Below are 23,524 nucleotides of genomic sequence, written 5' to 3'. Positions count from 1 at the left end.
TGCCCCTTTGCATCACCGTGCTGTACGGGCAAAGCTCAGGCCAAGGGCCTCAGAGCACGCGCTGGACCAAGATTTCCAGAACAGTTACTCTGCCCAAGACTGGAGGCTTAAGCACACAGGCTCTGGAGATGCAACCCCGGCCAGGGCGGCTCCCAGCTGTGTGGCCGTGACTGATCCCCCCAGACTCAGGGTACTCACCTGGAAAGCAGGGATCATGTGTCATAGGGTCCTGGTGACCAGTCAATGAGGTAAAGCGTAAGAATACTTAGCACAGTACGAGGGATCGATAAAGGCCAGGGCTCAATAAAAGTGAACATCTGCACAGGGAGTTGAACTGGCCAAGTTTTGCTATTGTCAGGAGTACAGAAGAATACACGTCCTCTGAATCCCCTGAAGGAAGGGCCACAAAAACCACACTTCACGACGGCAGCACCGTCTTGTGGAGCCTCCGCCAGACACGCTCTGCTCTAGGTGCTGAGGGTGCAGCCCTGACCCCCCAACGCGAAAACCTGGACCTTCCCAGGGAGGAGGAGGAGGAGGAGGAGGAGGAGGAGGAGGGGGAGGGGGAGGGGGAGGAGGAGGAGGAGGAGGAGTCGGAGGAGTCGGAGTCGGGGGAAGGGCAGAGAGAGGCGTGAGGATCACGGAGGCGGAAAGAGGGAGGCAGGGGACACACAGTATTTCCCACCTACGGAACGGCTCCAGGAAACCAAACAGGGCCACACAGACGGCCCGGCAGGGCCTGCAGTTTCCACAGCTGGTGGAGGAGAAGCCAAGTTTGTGCAAACATCCCAGGACGGGTGGCGGCACATCTGTGTGACACGTGCGTGCACCAAGAGTAGAAACCCAGTGCGGGCGGCACTCGTGAGGGCAGAGCCCGCGGAGAGACTGGGGCTCCCAGGCAGTGGCTTCCAGGGGACAGAAGCCTCACCCAGAGACACTGCTGCCTTCTGCTCTGTTTCCTCATAACGGGAACGAGCACGATGTGCGGTCTCTGCCAAGGACGTCTCAAGGGCTAGGGCAGCACCCCTACGCCACCAGGCACCCGCTTCACATAAACTCCAGGGCGTGTCAATATCACCCATAAGCAGTTTACACAGAACGGCTCATCCGATCTAATATATCCTGTGCCGGGCACTGCGTTTTTGCTTTCCCATTTTTCACCCAGAAAGCAAGCTATGGCTTATGTCCGATGTACGGTTAAACCTGCTCATCAAGACAGATGCATGTGGGCCAGGACTTCTTGACTTCTGAATGCAAAAATACGGAGCCGGTGGGGGCGCCTGGGTGGCTCAGTCAGTTGGGTGTCTGACTTCGGCTCATGTCATGATCTCGTGGTTCGTTGAGTTCGAGCCCCACATCGGGCTCTGTGCTGACAGCTCAGAGCCTGGAGCCTGCTTCAGATTCTGTGTCTCTCTCTCTCTCTCTCTCTCTACCCCATGCGTCCTCACATTCTGTCTCTGTCTCTCTCTCAAAAATAAACGTTAAAAAAATTTTTTTAATTAAAAAGTTTTAATTAAATTTAATTAAAATTTAATTAATTTTTTTTATTTTATTTAAAAAATAAAAGAGACTTCAATGACCCCATTCCAAACAGACAGGTGAAGGAAGGGTGGATGGATCATCAGAACAAAGGTCAGCAAACTAAGGCCACTGGGCCAACCTAGCCCTCCATCCACTGCTGTAGATCAAGTTTTATTAGCACTCAGCCACATTCATTCACCTGTCCATCATCTATGGCTGCTTCTACCCTGAAATGCCTCAAATATTTACTATCTGACCCTTCACCGGGACAGTTTGCCAACGCCTGATATAGAGAGATGCACCCAGATCAAAAGATTCTTCTGAAATCAGCCTTAATTGAAACTCAACATACCTTATAAAACTATTCTGAAAAATTTTAGTGAGTCAAGTATAAATTTAAAAAATGACTTCGATGTTATTTTTGAACAGACTACGTGGCATCTTAATTCACATGCAACATAAACCCTCTTACATCCTATGCTTTCAACTGTGTTCCAAAACACAACAAAACACCTGCATGGTCGCCTGGCTCAGGTGCAGAGCTCTGAAAAAGGACTCAAATTCTATTACTGGTTTTTGCTTCATTTTGTGTTGCTTTTCGATGGCTGAGATGTTTTCCTGTTTGCCTTTCCTGTGACTTGGGGCATTTAGACCTGAATTTAAATTCTTTCTGTGACTGTATCATTTAATATTATTTCTAAATATGTTTATCTGGTTAAAGAAGTCCCTAAACCAATGCCTTTCAGCAAATTTTTTTTTTTTTTTTTTTTTTTTTTTTTGGAAAATACATACTTAACAAGGACTTGTTTCCTTCCAATACTGCCCTCACCCACATTCCCACCCAGAAGTACTGATTTCTGGCTCAGTTCCACTTCTAGTCTCTTCCTTCAGTATTCTGTCACAGCCTACTCTCATTCTGGCAAACACATAAATTAGTTTAAACCTGTGTATTTATCCTAACTCTTCCTTCAGCGGTTAAGGTCTTCACCGAGCATTCTAGTCGGTTTCTGTGTTTCCTGCCCGTTTTCCCAAACACAACATTTCCATTCGAGAGCTACGTCTCTGACTTTATTCTTGGCAACTGATAATATATTACTGAAGCAGTTTTTGCAGGAAAGGTCTTTAAGTGTTACATATTCTGAGGATTTCCCGAGTAGAGATTTTTTTTTCTCTATTACTGGATTTGAAGGAAAAAAAAAATGCATCAGTATGAACGCCAATTGTAATCACAGTCTTGACCAACTAAAGCTTTGATAAATTCGTCAGCTGCCAATTTTGCAGGCAAGTCAAGTCTACATGATAAATGAAAGAGGACAATGCAGCTGGATCCTGACAGAGGGACATCGCACACATTCGGGGCTGACGGTTTAGGCTGGTGTCTGGCTTTGCCGGGGTCAGTTCTTGCCCAGCAACCTAAGACCACACTGTCCCCCAGCTGAGGCCTCTCCCCTCTTCTGGGGTTCCCTAAAAATGTTATTTTCTTTCCGGTTGCCATCCACGTGGGTTCCTGGTTGCCTAACCTAGAAGAAGAAGTAGGGTAGCACCTGGTTCCCAGCTGCCGACCAGGCCCTCAGCTGTGCGAGCGGTTCTAAGGGGCTCAGAAAACTGTAACGTGGTTGCACCCACTCCGGCACATTCCTTGAGCACCTTAGCTTCCAGACCGCCTTCGGGTTGCATCCCCAAGTTGTATCATCTGGTTGGCTTGCTCTATCTTCTTTTGGACCATTAGCCTCGGGTCTGCCTACTTTCAGAGTCCCGTGTCCACAAGGGTGTGGGGGGTGGGGGGAGGGGTTGCAGGGGGCTTCACGGCAACACAGACGAACAGAGACGACGGTAAGTAGTCCCCCTAACGCTCTTTTACTTAGCACCCCTTGCAGTTCACAAAACTACTTCTCACGCATGGCTCGTTAATTTCGCCTCCTCGAAACTATCACGGAAGATATAGTCTTGTTCTTTTTAACAAATGAGGATATAGGGATTCGTGGGGGAGGCAACTTCCCGAAAGCCCACCCACCAGCAAGTGAGGGAGGCCGCAGCACGCGGGTCCCAGGGCCGCTCCACTTCCTGCCCGGCCCAGCAATAGCAAATGAGGACACGAACATCGACCTTCTATCCCACCTTAGCACAGCAACAGATGAAATCCTTCTCGTGAATCTCATCTCTGAGATACCCCGCTCTCCACATGTAAACTGCAAATACGCTGTCTGGGATAGCCTTGGCCATGGGGACAGAGTCCATGACAGGCGACAGCAATAACACTCAGCCACTGAGTGAAGGGCGCACCAAACAGCCAGCGTGCTTGCTGCTGCCCTGGAACATTCTCTCTCTTTCCGGGACAGGCAGAAGGGAGTATGCGCACTGGCTTGGCAGAACGAAGGGGGCTACTGCCTGCGGGAATTTGATACAGACAAATTGTGAATTCTTCAAAAGCTTTCTGGTGCACTAAAACTTCACCAACTACGATCTCTTACTGCACGGCAAACCAGGCAGCTGCCTAGATGGAGCGGCATCGCCTGACCCCCACCATAGCTTCAGGAGGAAAGCAGCCAGCTCTTGTCACGCGCTCCAGCGGCTGGTGCCTTTGTGACCCTTTAACAGCGACACTGACCTCTACCGACTGTTTCAGCAGGTTGCATGGGTCAAGGATGACCCTTAGTCACTTATGAAGAATGGTGTGGGGGGTAGGGAGGGAGGGTCCAGGCATCATGACTAACCTGAAACCCACCACATAAATCCCTTTTGTGCTTACGAAGGCCTGGATTTTCAGTTCTAATACTTGGCTGAAAATAATACTTGGAATCTGGTTTCTAAAACAAGTGTAGCTTTTGGAAGAAAAATCGTAAAAATATAAAAGGTAAATTACCTGTTAATACGCTGATCACCTTTCTCAGGCATGGATATTGCCAAATGCTACGTGCCCTGAGCACAGACACAACCCACTTGCCACCCCCCCCTTTTTTTTTTGCTAGATGTAATAAGCAGCCTTATAATCAAGTCTGTCACATTACTCTGGATTGTATCTTATTGACAGGGCCTCAAATGAATCATCTCATATGGAACACTGTCTGCCTCACGCACATTTATCTGAGACCTTACCATCAACCAATCTCTAAAATCGAACACCGAATAAATAATAGAAATGAGGTAATAAAATTCAAACTAGAACAATTATTTTTGATAAACAGTTTGGCAAATTTTAATTTTTTTTAATGTTTATTTATCTCTGAGAGAGAGAGAGAGAGAGAGAGAGAGAGGGAGGGAGGGAGGAAGGGAATGTGTGCAAGCCAGAGTGTGAGCAGGGGAGGGACAGAGAGAGGGAGACACAGAATCCAAAGCAGGCTCCAGGCTCCGAGCTGTCAGCACAGAGCCGGACATGGGGCTTGAACCCACAAACTGCAAGATCGTGACCTGAGCCCAACCAACTGAGCCACTAGGTGCCCTGACAGTTCTGCAATTTGATCAAACTTCTAGAAAATGCAAGTCAATCAATCCTAAGTAACCAGAGCCCTGTCCCCCTGGGCGAGACGCCAAGCTGATGGCCTAAGGAAACGTACACGGACAGGCGGGAGCCCAAGCAAAACCAGAAGATGCCAGAGATAACGTGACCGTGACAGAATATAAATTGAAACCTTTTTTTTTTTTTTTAAAGCCTCAGACATAGAAAATTGATTTTAAATCTCACCTGAGATTACTGGTTTGATAATCATCTCTCCATTTTGGAAACTAATCCATAAAATCATGTGTTCAAGATCTCGCCAGGCAACTCAGAGGTGAGCGCGGACAGCCTGTCCCACCCTGGTGCCTGGAACAGCAGGCTGATGCCAGTCTTCTCATCTGACCATCCCTTGTGTCAGAGCAGAATGAACCGTGAAGGTACTGGATTCTAGAAAATCTCAAACCCAACTCGAGGTAGCAAGGCGGCAGGAATCGAGTGACGCCACGCTTGTGGTTTCCGAGCGGTTGGTGCTGGAACCCCCAGCCGCTGCAAATGCCAGGCCAGGACCTTCTAAGCTACTGCACATCTAAGAGCTTCCTCATCTGACATCTGTGTTCTGAAAACACAAGAGAACTTAGATGGCAGCAAAAAAAAAAAAAATATCAGTATGAAGGAAGGTGAGTCATGGAGGAGGAGGGATGCATTCATTGGAGGCTGAATAAACAAAAAAGGGAGAAGGAGGCGTGACAACAAACAGAAGAATGGAGAGGACAAAAGACAGGTCGGGGGCGCCTTGAAAACCACGCCTTCGGTTTTCTCCTGTCTCCCACATTAGTGACGAATATATACTTTTTGTTACCTGGTCCTTCGTGTTATTATCAAGAATAGCAGGAGACTGATCTGCGAAATGAATAATCCAAGCTTTCCTCTGGGCAGTTAGAGGCCGGTATTTGAGGGGGTGAAGTGTTCCCAGCAGGGTCCCCCAAAACCTCTCCCCCCTCAGCGCCTCGCCCCTATCACAGTGGGACTAAATCATCTCTGAGCTGACACTACAGAGGAAATTGCAAAATGACTCACAACTTCTCAGAACTTTTCCAACAAGCAAAAGCAGCTACCGTGTGGGGCTGGGACATTATCAAAAGGTGAGAATCTGCTGTGAGTAACAAAGGCGCGAAAAGAAAGCACAGAGACTCAGACACATTTGCGTTCGTGCAGCACAAGCGAGGTCCTCACCGGACTACAGCGTCTCACACACAAGAAACGTAACGAAGGCATAACAGGACGTCTCAGGCCTCTCACCAATGACTGACATGTGGGAATGCCTTTCTGGAGGAGATCCCAACAAATGACTAAACAAGTAGGTGACGTTATGCCACCCCCCATTCTTGGTAAATACTGAAGGTAAGACAGGTGAGCCTCGTGGTGCCCCAAGAATGGGCAGCCAAAATTAGGTAACTGTGGCTCTTATTCCTTCCAAAGACCAGGAAAGCGGTGAGCAGCATGCCTTCGCAGGCTGGCTGACGTGATGGGGTCAAGGTGAAGTTCCTTCGGTGCCCTTGGGGAAACCACGGGATCCTCTGCTGTCTGATCATGCCCTGAACTAGGCATGTAACCACCCCTCTGTTCCCACAAACAGCTGTTGATTTTTTACTAAAGCGAGTTCCACAAAATGTTGGGGTGGGGGTCAAGATCTAAATTTATGCCTCCCCACACAAACAAAAAATCACATTTTTTCACTAATTACAAAAAAACGAACTCCTGAAATGTTAGAACACCAGCACATAATGTTGCGATTGGTATTCACCACTGTAGGGATGTCTAACCAGCACATTCAATACCCTCCTTGGTCTCAGCCTCACAGTTTTTGCCACCTGGGGTGGGGTTGTTATTATGTAATGTTCCTCAAGGTCTCTCAGCACAGAGATAACGAGGCATTAATATTGCCAAGCCTACCTCACCAACCAGACCTGAAGATAAAGACAGAGTTCAAAATGCCACTTGACTAAAGAAACACAGTGCTTTTCATTCTGTAACTACCTGATAATTAAGTCTGTAATGTTAATGATGTTGAGTCAAGACAGAAGCTAGATTACTCAGAGACTCACCAAAGTCAGAATCGTGAACCTAGAGCCCACAGAGTCCTAAGGGGGGAAATCTGTGGACGAGAGTCGTAAGATGAGCGAACTCCCCAGAAGTGCACACGGGTGGCTTCTCAAGGACATGAGCGATTTCCTGAGGGTCCATCACTTTTGTCAGCTGCTCAATGATCCGCCCCAAGTAATTTTTCTCAACCAGGTTAAGAGAGGAAAAACGTAGAGTGCACGTGGGAATAAAGCCCCTAACCATCCTCAACGTTACTTTCCGTTACTTTAAACCTCCAGACATCTTACAGGTTTTAACTTGAGTAACTGCGAAAAGGACAATATAATTAACCAGTGTTAATTCTAACTGGGTTCTTCCAGAATCTAGTTTTCTTTTAAGCATCTCTCTGTGTTGATGAGGAGAAAAGGCTGTATCAAGCAAAAGACTGCTTTAGATCAGGTGCTGAGGCAGAAAGACAGACAGAGCCAGGATGGGCCTCCACAGCTGGTAGACCTACCCGCCAGTGCACAGATGTAAGAAGTCTGATGACCTCTCCAAGGAAAAAGGATTGCCACGTGAGACTTGGGGCCAGTCCCACGTGCTCTTCTTCTGAGACCAGCCAAGTCCAGAGGGCCTCCCCTGAGAACATGCAGGAGTCTGCAAATGGCATTGACTGAAAGTGGGGTTTGGCCTGAGACTCTCTGCTCAGACTCCCTGCTTTCTTCTCCTCCAAAATGAGGGATAAAGGGCGCCTGGGTGGCTCAGCAGTCAAGCGTCTGATTCTTGATTTTGGCTCAGGTCATGATCTCACAGTTCGTGAGTTTGAGCCCTGCATCAGGGTCTGTGCTGACAATGTGGAGCCTGCTGGGGATTCTCTCTCTCCCTCTCTCTCTCTGCCCCTACCCTGCGTGCTTGCTCACTCTCTCAAAACAAATAAACAAACTTAAAAAGGGGGGAGATTATTCTGAAATTATTCTGTCTCCAATCCAGGAAGCCTAGAAAGAAAAGATGGAGAAACGGACGGCTGAACACCATGGAGGCAGAGGATGAAGGCAAAGGAACGGGACAGCCTGTCCTCCATGACCATATCCAAGAGCGTATGACCCGCTCTGCAACCACCATGGGCCACAGGGAACCTGCCACCCACCGCAGTCTTGGCAGGCCAGGCCCAAGGGGAGGTTCCCAGGAGCACGGCTGCGGGTCCCTTTCCGCCACCCAAGATACAGGGAGCAGGCCGGCTGCTCTTTGGACACGGGCCTTTGCTTGCCTCGGAAAGGTCGAACACACCCTCTTACGGTCTCCTCTCGGAGAGGATGGGGGCAAACTCCCAGCCCCCGCTGTTTAAGGAGAGGAAGGGCAGGGAGAGGTCTGCACCAGAAACCAACGTGGCGAGCCAGGGTCATGTCTGGAGCACGCAAGCCCACGAGGGGGCCTGCGGCTCTGGGGAGTCTTGAGGCACCTTCCTGTGAGTCACGGACCCGGCAGCGTGAGGAAGGGGTGTAATTATCGCTTCAGCACTGGGGCTGCTTCCGCCGCCAGTTCATTCCAGAGCCACTTCTACCCGACCAGCCCACCCGCCCGCGGGCTGATTCTCACTGCGGCGTGGGCCGTGGGCGTGGCCTCTGAGCAACTTCCTCCTTCTTCCTTCCTCCCTGTGCGACTCCCAGGGTGACTCCCCGGGACAACGCTTTCTTGCTCCCATAAGACCGGGACGAAAGGTGAAGTCTGGAGGAGAATGAGGAAGCAGGGGCCAGAGAGAGGCAGGAAGGAAAGGGCTGGGGGTGGGAGGTGGTAAACAGGAAGAGGAAGGAAGGAAGGAAGAGTCTGGAAGTGAAACCAGTCACATTAACGAGAAGGGAAGGGGACGACAGGGACTAAACAGCCTCACTGGAGTCAGGTGCCGTTGTGCCCACAGCACAGATGCCGGGACAGAAGAGCAAGAGGGGCGGGGCCAGCCCCAGGCCAACCTCCAGAGAGAGCTAACATCCTACAGCCTGGCTTCCAGACCAGCTTCCTGGGTTCCACACGGCCTGCTGCCTGAACGAACGTACTCTAGGCCAACACAGGGCACGCAAGTATGGCTCCCTGTGGCCCCCACACCCCGGCCAAGCCTCACCCGACAGGCAGCCTCGGCCCCTGAGCTTCCAGAGTCTCCCCGGCAAAGGCCCAGACAGCCGAGGGCTCATCGGACGCCACCATGTTGTTGGCTCCAGTGAGCCCACCGCTCTGCCGATGGCAACGGCCGCCTTCCCACTTCCCAGTTTGCTGGCTGGTGCCCAGCGACACACTGGCCCAGCACAAACCCCTTTAGGACCCACCCACCGCCTCCCCCGGCCATGATGGCAGCGTGGCAGCTTGTGGCAGAGAATGGAGAGAAGTCAACACCAGCAAGATTTCTCCCCACTGCCTACTTGTTGACCCCACTGTTTGTCCTGTGACCCCCTGGACGAGCTCTCCCGGCCCCAACTGCCTGCCATGAAGCCACTGGGTCAGAGGGTTCACTTCTGGTTCTCGATGCCACCCCACTTCCGGCTGCCGGCCTCCCACTGTCAGCCTCCCTGCACCCTGAGCTGGGACTGGATTTTCTTTCTTTCTTCCTCTCCCTCTCTCCCTCTCGCCCCTCTCTCTCTCTCGCATCCAACACTGAGGGTGACATCTCTAACGGCTGAATAGGGCACATAAATGATCCCTGGCAACAGAGACGACAGGGCTCTTGTGTGTTTCATGCGGCAGGGATGTCCCTTCCCGCCACACCCAGGGAAAGAGTTGGCATCTTCATGACGTATCAGCCCTAATGATCAGAACAGACCAAGAGCAGGGTGCTAATACCCTGGAGCTAGAAAGACAGTCAACAAAAAAAAGCCAATGGGCGCTAGAGAGATCAAATGGCCTTTTAGACTCCCAAGAAAACTACGCATAGTTGCTTCCAACAAATCCACCAAGTTGCCACCAAGTCCCCACCAAACGGATGTATGGTGTCAGAAATGCAGAACAGTGTGTTTGAGAGCTGGGCAGAAAACTCAGCTCAACTTGACCCTTTTTAGCCTGTACCCTTGGCACCTCTCTATGCCCTGAAGAGACACCTCTCCTCCAAAAGGCCCAAGTGTGTAAGACCTCCTGGACGGGCCGTGCCTCGGGCTTCACTTAGCCTCGCGGTATTCACGGCCCACTCCCGCTGAAGAGAAAGGCAGACCTAACATATACTATTTTGTTTAATCATTTGAAGCCTAGCACTCTGAGTAAGAAACACCAGCTCAGAGGTGGGCGGGCTTCGTCTTTGTGCAAGTGACAGACAGCTAAGAGGACCCAGCTGCCAAGCCCTTGGTTTCCAATTCTTTTCTATCTCCTAGCACAGCTCAACGGAATTTGACCACCCGACACTCGCTTCGGGAAGTCCGGGTAGCAGCTGAGATGGGCAAGTGGCGTGTTAGACGCACAGAATGAGAGAGCATTCTGAACCCCATACGTGTCTGAGACGCGGCAGGAAGGACCCCTTAGCCTAACAATCTCTCACACGTGTGCCCGTGATGGTGCAGAATCCACTCAACAACACAGGGCTGGTGGCATTGTTATTTTTGCCCACAAGTGAGGACACAGAGGCAGAGAACGGTTGGGTCCCTTGCCCCGGGTCATGCAGCGGCACGGCCTGGTGGACCGGAATGTAGAGTCAGGTTTCCAACCATCGGGTCTGGCACCACTGCCTGCCTGGATTTATTCTCTGTGCAAGATGATCGCCTCCCCACTGGAGACCGTCAGACCCCAAGTCATTTTTTCGGGCACGATGGGCTTGGCTTGGCAGATGCTATCGTTCTGTTAGTTCACACGGGGATTATGTCAGGTAACGTGCATTTAGGAAGAGGTACGTTTAGTTCTTTAAAAAAGGTAATGATCACCCTAATCCACTGAATACCACCATGTAGAAAGACCACAACTTATAAATAAATTATACTTTAATTTCACTTTTTAACTAAAACATCTCTTGAAATAATGCAAGAGACTCAAAGGAAAGTAAGAAAGATGTACAACTTGAGAGTGCTAGAAAACAAATCACGTGTTGTCCAATAACCTTTTCCGTTAGCCTCTCAGATAGGCAAGCTCCGAAAAGGAATTCATGCAAAAAACTCAAAAGGTTAAGCTAAGTGGGTGAGCAGGCCTTAAATATTAAATGCAAATTATGTTCCTGCTGCGTTGTGAAACCTAACCATTAGTGCATGTCCCTTTTTTCCCACCTTGCACAAATAAAAGGACACAACAGACCTTGAGCATTATTAAATTGCAAAGAGGATAACACAGTCGTCACGCTGTGTATCTGCAGATTCCCAAATGCTCTCTGTTCTATCAACACAACGCCTACAAACTGCAAAAATAATCACTTCCAAAGCTGCACTAGGTGATTACATAAAATTCTTCTAAAAGGCTGGGGAAAAAAAATATATTTAATCAGGAATAACTAAAGTCAAAACTCCGCTTACCTCACAGAAAATGGTTTCAGTTTTGTGGATTTTCTTTTACAGCGTGAAGCCCAATACGAGCAGTGTGCTTTGCTCCAAGGAAATCTCACAAAGCATAAAATTATTTACCATCCTTAAATTATTCCAGTCTCTTGTCAGGCGGATTTTACAGAGCAAATATGTGGAATTTCCGGGCTTTCTGACATGTTTCAAAAGGACAAAACTACTTCGGATATCCACTGAAAAACCCTTGCCACATAGGAACGAGAAGGGAAAAGTCGACGATGCCACGGAAACCCTAGAACCCTAAAGAAATTTCCGCATCCTTAGCTGTAAAGAGTGTTACAAGATTACAGTCAGGATCCCTTCTGGAAAGAAAGGCACGTCTGCTCATCCACCTACCAATCTATAGACATGTTAGAGTAAAATCAACTTTCAAGACAGAGAAAAAGGAAAGCATGCAAGCGAGCCCACGCTTGGATCAGAATCCACCCCCTGAGATCAAAGCCCTCGCTTACTTACACGCTGTGCATCGGAAGGTAAAGTTCAAAGAAACCTGCTCCCTCTGGGAGAAGCGATTGCATCTAAGGTCTGCCTGCCGTTGGGAAATGAGGAAGAGGCACGTTCTCTCCCTCTGCTCTCTCCCTCCCAAACTGTTGTTCCAAGTCACAGTCGAAAGGACGTCCTAGCGCCACCAAGCTCTTCCTCCGAGGCAGCGCTGCTGGCTGGGGAAGCTCACCCCCCTCCTTCTAGATTCCCACCCCGTGCCCAGCCGGCCGGCTCTGGGCAGACGCCGGGTTAGGGCACACTCAGAGCCCCCGGAGCCGCAAAGTACCACAGTTTCAGAGTCAGCTCAGAGAGAGGGAAACGGAACACAGGCAGTATTTCCGCAGGGACTGCTTAACACACCTCAAGCTCCCAGAACAACCCAGAAACTCTCTCAACCCCCTCACCCAAAGAGAAACTGTTTATTCCTTTCAAAATCCAAACTATTACAATAGTGCAGGCTAATTGCTAACAATGCTAGGGGAGAAAAAAGGAGCCCCCACACGGGAGAGGTTGACAAGGGCACACAAAGAGCTGTGACAGTAATAGGCACCCTTGAAGAGAAAGAAGGCAATCAATTATGAACCATTTGTAGAAATTGTGGGGCTGTCAAAAGCCCCACTTACAGCTGTGCTTCATCAAGCCAGGCTGCACTTGCTTTTCAAGGGAAATTATTCCTTATTTCAAGGTCTAGAATAGTATTAGTAAAATATCCCAAACAACTCGGGTTCAACCAGGGTCTAATCTGAAAAGAAGTTAATGACCCCTGAGAAGACTCGAGGGGCCAGAGCGGGAAGCCAGGGAGACAGAGGCTGGTCTCCTCTCTGGAGAGCGACCACCTCCCGTGGGCACCGTGGGACAGGCCTGGGCCACGCCCAAAAGATCCACACCCAATATGTGGACACACATCGCAGAACTCTAAAACCACCACTGGAAAACAGAAAAAGACTGCTTTCAGACATAACCTGATGTTCCCAGGGGGCTGAAAATATGAATACAGAAGACGGTGTCTTTTAGTCCTCAAATTCCAAACTTTCTTTTCACTAATACACATCACAATGGTTACTTTTGATGGTCACCCGAGGGACAAAGAACGTGTGAACTAAGGAACTGCCAGGCATTTCACTAGGACTGTTGAGAAATGTACTGAAATCCATCGTTACAGACCGGTAGAGGGGCTTCAGATCTGACAAAGGAAAGATGATGGTTACTCCAGGCTTGAAAGCCATGGACAGCAAGGCTCCCCACGATCATGTTCTTTCGATATCGTTTTCTTCTGCGTTCTTCGCTTTCTCCTTTAGCCACGTTAGCAATGACAACCAAGCTCAGATAGCTCCAGTTTCAAGCTGAACCACAGCTTTCCTCCTTTTCCTAAAATTTCTACCTAACGTGCCAATGTTCGTTTGGTAAACGCTCTGTTTAGCTGTGACCGGTGTTGTTAACTGACAGAGTTGGGAATAGCCTCCACGTGGGTAACTTTTGCGTATTTATGTTATGGAATCTTAAAATAAAATTCGAAGAAAGAACTTAATTTCCTTCTTAAGAACTTGAATATGGAACTCAAGTAGACTGCAACAGAGAGGAAATCATTATCCCTCGTGGTGTTAAGTGATTTCCCCCAAGCTGCCACACTGTGCCAGCACCCCTCAGGCACACTTACCCTAAATAGACAGCCTAGCTTCTAAAGTGTTTCAGAAATATTTGGGTTTTGTGTGTGTGTGTGTGTGTGTGTGTGTGTGTGTGTGTGTGTGTGTCTGTTTGTTTATTTACAAATTTTAGCCAAAGCGATCGAAACACTTCCAATTGGTGCTCTGGGGGGCATTACTTAAAAAAAATAACTTAGCTATAATTTCGGGTTCCCAAAAGTAAATAACTCACTAGAGACAGAACAGAGACCTAAGACTAAAAATGTGGACAATTTCAGGCTAGTAGAAGAAACTGCATCCTGGGGGCACAGCCAGACCAGAACAGGCACCTGAGTGTTTTTGGGGAGGAATCGGAAATCAGGAATGGGGGCCCAGTGCAAGGAGGGTGAGAGGAAGAAGAGGTGGGAGGTGAGAGCCCATCACCTGAAGCGGGCAGGCTCCAACCTGATCCCCTTTTCCACAGTGACCATCACCAAAGGGTGTGCCACATGGCCGCTCCCCAAAGGGATTGGCCCTAGCAGTATTAGTCTAACTGAGCAGACCGTACTTAAGTTTTATTTTAATACTTGTCATAGCTTATATAGCTCCATTCTTATTTCACATGTAAGACAAAAGCAAGAATTTGAAAAGAGGGTTATGTCAAAATCAACTAAAACTGGACTACGTATTAAAATAGATCATGTCAATTAGACCATTTCTGAAAGGAGGTCTATGAACAATTGAAAACGTAGGAGGGGCGCCTGGGTGGCTCGGCCGGTTAAGCATCCGACTCTTGATTTCTACTCAGGTCATGATCCCAGGGTTGTGAGACTGAGCCTCAGCATACAGCCTACTTAAGGTTCTGTCTCTCCCTCTTCCTCTGCTCCTCCCCTGTGCACACGTGCACACGCTCTCTCTCTCTCACACACACACACACACACACACACACACACACACACACACACACAAATGTAGGAAAGGCATGGAATATAACAAGTGTCAGAGAGGATATAGAGAAATTAGAACCCTCATACATGGTGCCCGTCAGTGTTACGGAAAATGGTGCAGCCCTGAAGAACACAGGTGGGCTGTTCCTCAAAAGGCTAAACAGAATGACCAGGTGACCTAGCAATTCCACTCCTAGATGTATATCCAAAAGAACTGAAAACAAGGATTCAGACAGATATTTGTATACCAATCTTCACTGCAGCATTATTCATAAGAGTCAAACAGTGGAAACAAGCCACACGTTTACCAACAGATGAACAAATACACAAAATGCAGCATTTACGACAATGGAATATAATTCAGCCTTCAAAAGAAGTGAAATTCTGACACCTGTTACAACATGATGAACTTGAAAACATGCTAAGTGAAATAAACCAGACACAAAAGGACAAATAATGTATGGTCACACTTATACGAGGGACTTAGAACAGGCAAATGATGCAGGAAATGAAATAGAGGCAACGTGGGGTCAGGGGTGGAGGTGGGGGGTGTGGAAGCTGTGAATGGGAGTTATGGTCTAATGGGCGCAGAGTTTCTGTTTGGCCTGATGCAAAAGTTCTGAAATGGGTAATGGTAATGGCTGCCCCATATTGTGACCTTATGTAAGTAACACCACTGCAGTGTGCACTTAAAAATGGTTAAAATAAGGGTATCTGGGTGGCCCAGTTGGTTAAGCATCCATCCAACTTCAGCTCAGGTCATGATCTCATAGTTGATCAGTTCAAGCCCCACATCGGGCTCCATGCTGACAGCTCAGAGCCTGGAGCCTGCTTGAGATTCTGTGTCTCCCTCTCTCTCTGCCCCTCTCCCATTCACACTCTCTCTCTCTCTCTCTCTCTCTCTCTCTCTCTCTCTCTCTCAAAAATAAACATTAAAAATGGTTAAAATACAAAAGTTTACGCTTATATATATATTTTTTACCACAACAAAGTGACAACATTACAAAAATAATTTATCTTTGGCCAAAAAAAAAAAAAAAAAAGTAGGAAAGAAATGAGACTCATTAAACATGACTTTCAGAAAGCCTGAGCTTAGGTTTCCTTTGTCGGTCTGTCCTAACATACTTCACTTCGACTAAATAAGGAAACTATTTCCCTTAAGGCAAAAACAGATGTTTGTTTCAGGTGGTGGACCTGGGGATCGGATAACCCTATGTTGTTTCCCCACCTCAGGTGGAGGTGGGAATTCACCCTTGTCGGCCGGGTCCCTCTTTTAAGATTTGGGACAGCATCTTACCCCGAACGTCTGCCCCGTTTTCTCCCCGTGGGGAACCTGGGCCAGGGCACCATCAGTCTGACTCCTTTTCAGGCCAGTTGTGATGTCAGGGACGTTGCTGAAATCTGCATAGAAAGTGACAAAACACACATAAAAGTGAGTTGGCCCTTTGCAGAGAATAATAACGGCTGGTGTAAGGGTTCAGATAAACAAAGAGATGAAAGGAAAAAGCAACCAACAGCCTAGCGGGCAGCGCACAGCCGTGAGCCTTAACGACACAAGCCGGTCTTCTGAAACGGACCTGGGCTGTCACTAACGAAGCAGCAACATCTCCTGCCACTTTCAGTCAAAGGTGACCAATGACCAATCAAAACAGTGACTTAGGGGCACCTGGGTGACCTTGTCAGTTGAGCGTCCGACTTCGGTTCAGGTCATGATCCTGCCGTTCGTGAGTTCGAGCCGTGCATCGGGCTCAATGCTGTCAGCACAGAGCCTGCTTCGGATCCTGTCCTGCTCTCTCTGCCCCTCCCCAATATGCTCTCTCAAAAATAAAGAAACATTAAAAAAAAAAAAAAAAACAAACAGTGACTTAAATGCCTTGTCACTCTGCCTATTTCTGTGTAAACAGTACTTCACTAAGCCCTGACCTTGAGGAATTTATTTGGACCAAAAATCAAACACCAGTGATCATTGTTGGTACTTCCCTATTTTTGGCAAAGTGAGGGCAAAATCACCAGGATTATCTTGGGAAACCAATGATCCAGTATCACAGACTCTTATTACACCCCAAAACTTGCTCATTTGAAAGCTTAATTCTTCTTTTTCTGACATCAATTTTATCCTGAATTGAAAGTCCCATAAGGAATAGTAAAACTTTGTCAACTTGCAGAGTAATGATTAGGAAGTAATATCAAAGGTAAGGAGAGCTTGCACTTTTCCAACCTACAGCCATACACACCTGCCAAGCCCAATTCTTTCCAATGGCTCTCAAATTAACAAATTTAAGAAGGACAGAGAGACTAGTCTTTGTCAAAATAGAACACAGGTTTCTATTCTAACTCTTGTATTTGGTAGATTGTCCCCTCAAACAGGTAAAGCCAGATGGTTTCTGATCCCAGCTACAACAAGATGTCACTGATCTTAAACCTGTCTGAGGTGATCTAGCCTGACCAGGCATAGATAGATGTTGACAAAGAAACCATCCGGCATGATGGGAGCCAGTACACTCGTCTCTAGGAGATCTTTAGAAGCTATGGGAGCCCTAGAAAATTGGTGAAACTCATGCATAGGAATGCTGGTCCATGATCCATGCTGATATAACCAGCCAGTACACAGGCACTTGCTTCTAAGACAAGAGGAGACCTAAAGAAAACATCTGAACGGTCTACAGAATTCTGGAGCTCTAATTTCTTCTTCCTTTTACCTCTTCCAAAATTCCAACCCTACCCAGAAAAGCAGCAGATAGTTCAAGTCACACTTATTTTTGGAGTCAGTTAGCCTGGAGAAGGCAGTGCTGATCACAGATGCAGGAGACATCCCTGGGAAAATTTCAGGCAGCAGTGACAGGTGGGGATGCTCGGGTTTGCTTCTTCCAGGCCCCTAACACCAAACCGCAGAGGCAGTCCAGGCACCAGCAGGCGGACTACATGGGAAGATTGGTCCCTGAGCCAAAAGAAGCCCAAAGTTCCTCCCTCACTGCCTCGTTATGCTGCTGTGTGCACCGGTGTTTAAGGGAGACCAACCGACAAGAACCACAAAAAACAGCCAGTGTTCCTGGTGTATTTGGCACAAACGCACCTTTTCATCCATCTGTTCAACATTCCCTTTTTGAGCACTTCCTGTTTCCCAGGCACTGTGCTAGGTGCTAGGGATACAAAAATGAAGGAGATGCGATCACTATGCTTAAGGTGAGCTTCCAGCCCTGGAGGAGGTGATGCGTTACACATGATATGAGAAAAGTCCACACGGTGGGGACAGTCAGGAAGTTAATTCTGCAAAAGACCCTGAAAGATTTAATAGCAAAGGAAACTGCGTAAGCAGAGTCTTTAAATCTTGGAGGTATCTATTTGTCCTTAAGGCTGATCATGACCAGTGAGCAGTGGGGAGAGAGGGTTCCAGGAGCAGGAGGCAGCTGAGTAAAGGCAAATCACAGGAAGAGCCCAGCACCGTGTGGAAATGTGCTGAGCGTGACTGCAGTGGAGAAGGGGGGAGGGTGCCCTGTGACAGAGGGGTTGACAGAGGGCAAGCCTTTGGGAGAAAAACAGTCAGAAAGTCACAGCCACACTACAGGTATGAGGTAGAAAGACCCAAATGAACTCAGTATTCGATAGAGGAAGAGCAAAGAAAAGAAGCAGACACAGAAATCTGAGCGGGTAGACCCCACGGGTGTCCTCTTTGCTGCCTGTCTCATATAAAGAGATCTGGAAAGGAGATAGCACAGGACCTGGTTTTATGCCTCAGGTGACAGGATGGATGGGCAACAGGAAGGGTCGGAGTAGAACTCACGAGCTTAGCTGTGGCAGTTCTGAGTCTGAGATGCATGTGGGCCGTCCAGTGGGAGACGGTCAGGAGTCTGGCCGTCCAGGAAAGTCCACATGGGAATGTGGGTCTGGAGTCGTCAGGTTGTAGCCGGCAGTGAAGTTACGGGCAGAGCGAGGCATGAAGGAGACCAAGGAGAGAACCCCAGTAAGGCCAATCAGAGCGTGTGGGGGAAAAGAGGCCCTCAGAGGACACACCTCTCTTCATTCAGAAATAACAGAGGAGCGTAAGGAGACTAAGAAGGAGCAACGTGACAGAAGCCATACGGTGTAATAGCACCTTAGCGAGGCAAGAGGATCGGGTCGCCATTACTGCTGCCTTTACCTCGTAAATAAGGAGTGTCAGCATCTCCAAAGAGTTGTATCAAGGACAAGAATGAGGACAAAATCAAGACGTTTATTCATGACGAAGAGGTCTACAGCACCTGCTACGTAGCAGGTATGTCCTAAGTGCTGGGGATACAAAGATGAAGGAGACCTCGAGTCCCCCGAAGATCTCAGACGTGGCACGGGCATAAGGAGCCTGAAGGAGCCTGGAGGAGCCAGACGGATGCTGGGGAAAATGACACGGCTGGTGTCAAAAGTGGGTGTCAAGTGAATTCTGAGTCATCTGTTCAACATATTCACAAAACTTCAGAACTGAAACGCTGAACGCTCCTGAAGCTTTGCCCCACTCACAAAGGCAAAACGGTTACCTGGGAACAGAACACCGGCTACCCTTTCTGAGGTCAAAACTCCGCCCACCTCAGGAAACAAGGCTTTGCTGTGCATCGGTGAGGCTCCCCTATCACCCTTGGTCCCCTTTAGCCTCAGAGAGCCATTGGGTACATCTTAGATCCTCCGTGAGGCACGAGCGCAGACAGACTGGATCTCGGGAACCAACTCCCACTGAGGCTGGCGCCAGGGATCTGAGCGGTGGAAGCAGTTCTGGACGGCTCCTGAGTAAGACAGGAAGCCTCAGAGCTGTTACACCACCCAAATTTCACAGAGGCGGGATGGTATCCGGGCAGCAATCGAGTCTCTGCCGTGACCGACTCCTGTCCCTACCCACCGGCAACGCACCGATGCTGTCCTGGACACAAGGCACAGGGGAAACCAAGCTGGAGGGTCCACAGGTTCGGACCCCAGCTCGGGGAGCCTCAAGTTTCGCCAAGACCTGTATCCCCATAAAAACTAGTGTGCCCTTGGTGTTCGAGAGGAGAAATGAGAACAAAGTAAGCCTTGGGAGAAGAGCAGACCGGGCTCTTCAAAAAAGAAAAAACAAAAAAAGTGCAGGCCAGTAAAATGCGAATGCTTACTTACAAAGCTGTTTTAAACAGGTGCCGCACTGACATCCTGTCCTAGGTGCCAAGTGCCTACGTGTAGCCCACTTATAGTCCGCCCACGTCCTGAGCACCAGCTGCCAAAGTGAGTAAATATATCCTTCCTGTCCCAAGCGGAAAACTGGCCTCTCACCTTGGGACAGCCTCCTGGTGTGGCTGTACTCGCCAGGACACGTGTTAGGGCACTTTTCCCCTAAAACAGTAGGCACGTGCCTCCCGCCCCGCTCATGCTCAGCACACTCCAATTCGGAAGTTCAGACCTGCTCCGGAAATCTCGGGCGGCCAAGATGATTATAAATGATGGAAAATAGCAAAATCATAAATTCAAGTCAAGATCTCTATTTGTATCTGGTAAATACACCCTATCTCTCTCATCTTATTCGTCGTGGAAATTAACGATTTGGGGTGAGGGCAGGCCACGTGACACATCTAACATGCAACACGACGGACAGGGCTTCGACACGGCGGGTGCGTGACAGGGCTGCAACCAGCCGGGCCATACGTTTGGACCCGCTCGTTCCATTTAGGTCCTCCCTCATCGGATGGCTGCTGAGCTCTGCACACCCCCTGTGTATCCGGTACTACGTCCAGTGCCGTGCGTGAGACCAGCCTCAGACATCTCCCTCCTCCAAAAACAAACATATCTCAAGAGTGACGACACACGAGGCAGGCTCTCCTGGAAGGTGACCGACCGTCCCCACCCTCCCGTTCCCTATGGCCAACCAAGGAAACGTAAGGGTCCAGGTGGGAGACATCTAATAACCCAGTGTCTTCCTGTCCTGTGTGGCAGCAGAGACCCTGCTGGTACCACTGTCAGCCAAGCAGCTGGGAATCCCAAGCCCTTTACAACTACAGAGCCAAAACTGTGTTCAAGTATCATCCTGGGGATCAACTCAAAAACAGAAACGTCAGGACACGCTAATGTTAAGGTCGCCTTGCCCACACAGCTGGCAGAGTGAATTCAAATCCAACGTAGCCCAGCTAATAGGCAGGAGGGCAGGCTTTGCCGTTTATTTCCCCCATGGCCACAGGAAGCGCCAGGCCATACGGGTGCTGATGCGGCAGGCACGTGGAGTGGGAAGTCTGTGGGACTGGATGCCACTGGGAAGCCTGGGAAGGGCTCGGGCTCATGGCGGTGTCCCCGCCGGTCTCCCGTCTGCCGCTACCGCTCAGGAACTCTCGCTGTGCTTGCTCAGCAGGCAGCCTGGACGTCTGGTTCACCGAGCTGGGCCGTCTCATAAACCTGGTCTTGCTGGCTGCCTGCTCCTCCTTACTCAACCAGGCAGAGCAAGGGAAGAGACAGGAAGTTGTTCCCAGTCCCAGGACAGCCACCCAGGTGGCAGAGCCACCAGGCAGCTTCTGGCTGCGAGGAGGGCGGGCGAGGCACACTGCCCGCAGTAGCCAGGAGTGGCCTCCAGAGGACGGACAACTGGCCCCTGGGAAAGAATGATCCAGAACCCCCCATGGCAAAGGCTGGGAATGCCACTTGCGTTCTTAGAAAGAGCCACTGTTTGAGACACTGAGCTAAAACCGCAAGATGATCGCAAACCCCGAGGCTCCAAACAAGACACCAGAATGTTTTCACCTGTGAGCTACAATCAGACCTTTTGGATAAACTGATGGTGGTAGTCCTACCATCAGGGAACATGCTTCTGGTTTGTGGGCTAAGAATTCGTTAGAAGTACACTAAAAGAGGAGGCAACGAGAATGGAAACCATTTTTAAACGATGCTTTCTCGTGCTTTGAAGCACGCACTGTGGTGCAGCTTCTCAGTTATCACCACATCCAAAGCCCCTCTTTCAATACTATCCTGAAATAACAACATTCATACATAATATAAACTACCTCAACAGGCAGTTTCACAAAAAGCAATAGCATGCCCTAATGGTAACGCAAGGAGGAAAAAAAAAATGGAAAGGAATTTGCCATTTTCAAAAATGTGTGTTTCCATATGAAAATGCTTGGTTGCAACCACTCTGGAAGCCTGTCCAGCATCCGCACTGCAAAGAATCACAGTGAGTATCTCCGCTTCATCACAGCCCCAAGCCAGTGCAGTGCACCTTGGTGGACTCGAATGCGTAAGAGGTGCTGCCATCAGTGATCGGACTTTCCAAATCGATCAAAGCTTTTGGCCAAGCTCTGACCAAATAAAGGACAAACTTCCCTTGGTTTACTGGTCTGCTGCATTTCTAGAAATTTCCAAGTAGCCTACAGATGTGGGGAAATAAATACTCTGCGTTCATTTGTAAAATGAAGCCAGTTCTTGGCTCAGCTAATTACACAAGTATTTCACCTACACGAATATCCCGGGGAAAAATTCTGCAGTGTGAGAAATTCACTCGAACATGCAGGACATCCAGCAACCACGTCCCCCGACCACTAAATGCTATGTTCCTTCCATTCATTAGGAAAACCAAAACGAATCCCTAAACTTCCAAAATGTCACTGATGGGCAGTGCGCCCGCCCCTGCCGAGAACCATCTCTGCTTCTCCCGTTGCCAGGTCTATAACCTCATCTCTGTGAAGGTCCGTGACATCAGAGGAGGCAAAATGCACCACAGGCACGCAGCTGAGAGCAGGTGCAATGGTAATATTAGCTCCCTTGCTTCCTGAAGAAAAAATGAAATATGCTTAATAAGGCAATTAAAAAGACAGTACCGTGTTCAGATAAATAATGTGGCATATTTAACTGGGACTCTCATCTTAAGCTCAAAAATGTTTCAGTTGATGAATCATTAACCCGTAGCCCCCCCCCCCCCGAGGTGGAAACAATAGAAAGATAATATTCTATGAAGATGACTGAAAAAAAATCTAGAAAATAATATCAAAGAATTTACAAGTAAATAATAAATGGTTTTATTACGTTTGTAACTACATTATTCCCAGTGGCATTACAGTTGTACATCTTTGACTTTTAATAATTTTGCACCCACTTACATTCAGAGAACATAGTTTGTGGGATTTATGTTCTTAATCTACTCAATCTATTCAATTTCTGTTTAATTTCTCAGAATTTCTACCACGTAAGTCCACAAATGAACAGCTTGTAGAAAATCTATAAATTTTAGACCTGAAGAGAATCTTAGAAATTATCCAACTGAATTCCTTCACCTTATGGATCTTGTGTTTTCTCCAAGCTTCACCCACTGTTGTAAAATTCTGCGTTAGTGCCCACAACACACAGTTTCTCACAGAGCCAGGAGCACACTGGACACTGAGTTTCTTTGCACAGAAAAGCTTAAAATCTCTCAACTTTTAAGGTTGAATGTGCAGACCTTGTATGGCATTATTTTTAAATAACTCAGACTTCCCTAAATTTTACGCATGCTTTTACTTAAAATGCAGTGATTCGTGACACTTTTCATTAATGGCGTGTGCTGTACTCCGTCATCTAGGCAAATACGACTCATCATCGGTCAGTGAAACAGAATGAAAATAAAAACCACTTAATTGAAAGAGACGGACTCTTTATTCAGCGAGAGAAAACAACTCTGAGTTGACTGCATTCCAAGGCCAGTCAAGGCCTCCTGCACCATTAACAAAGACATCACCAGCGACACTATGTACTTCTGACACAGACAAGAATTGATCAACTTTTCTGAAGATATCTGGGACTCTACATTTCATTATTGTTACTATTCCTGTGTCAAGAAAAAAATCAAAGCATCTGTCTGAATGTCACTGTTAAGCTGGCAAAGAAGTAAATTCTATCACAGCACAAATACCATGCCAAAAAATGTATATTTCATAAATCTTCCAAATCCATTTCCCTTGAGGTCAC

The 23,524-nt window shown here is 48.3% G+C and overlaps 1 protein-coding gene across 15 annotated transcripts in view; it reads right to left on the bottom strand.

Annotated features, from left to right (window-relative positions):
* The window catches only part of TIAM2 (TIAM Rac1 associated GEF 2), a 266,318-nt gene that overhangs the window by 23,795 nt on the left and 218,999 nt on the right, over positions 1 to 23,524 (bottom strand). For 12 of the 15 annotated variants that reach the window (XM_086708192.1, XM_086708191.1, XM_086708193.1 and 9 more), the window contains one exon: positions 15,906 to 16,009. The exons of 1 other annotated variant lie outside the window; for it this stretch is intronic. In XM_086708192.1, coding sequence (XP_086564318.1) covers positions 15,906 to 16,009 — 104 coding nt within the window. Of the gene's footprint in view, positions 1 to 5,203; positions 5,572 to 12,012; positions 14,032 to 15,905; positions 16,010 to 23,524 lie in introns of those variants that run through there. 2 more of the 15 variants (XM_086708204.1, XM_025925233.2) reach the window with 2 other exon arrangements.

The sequence above is a fragment of the Puma concolor genome, chromosome B2, assembly GCF_028749965.1.
Source record: "Puma concolor isolate L17-30 chromosome B2, mPumCon1.1.hap2, whole genome shotgun sequence".
NCBI lineage: Eukaryota > Metazoa > Chordata > Mammalia > Carnivora > Felidae > Puma > Puma concolor.
This window is presented reverse-complemented; position numbering and strand designations above follow the sequence as displayed.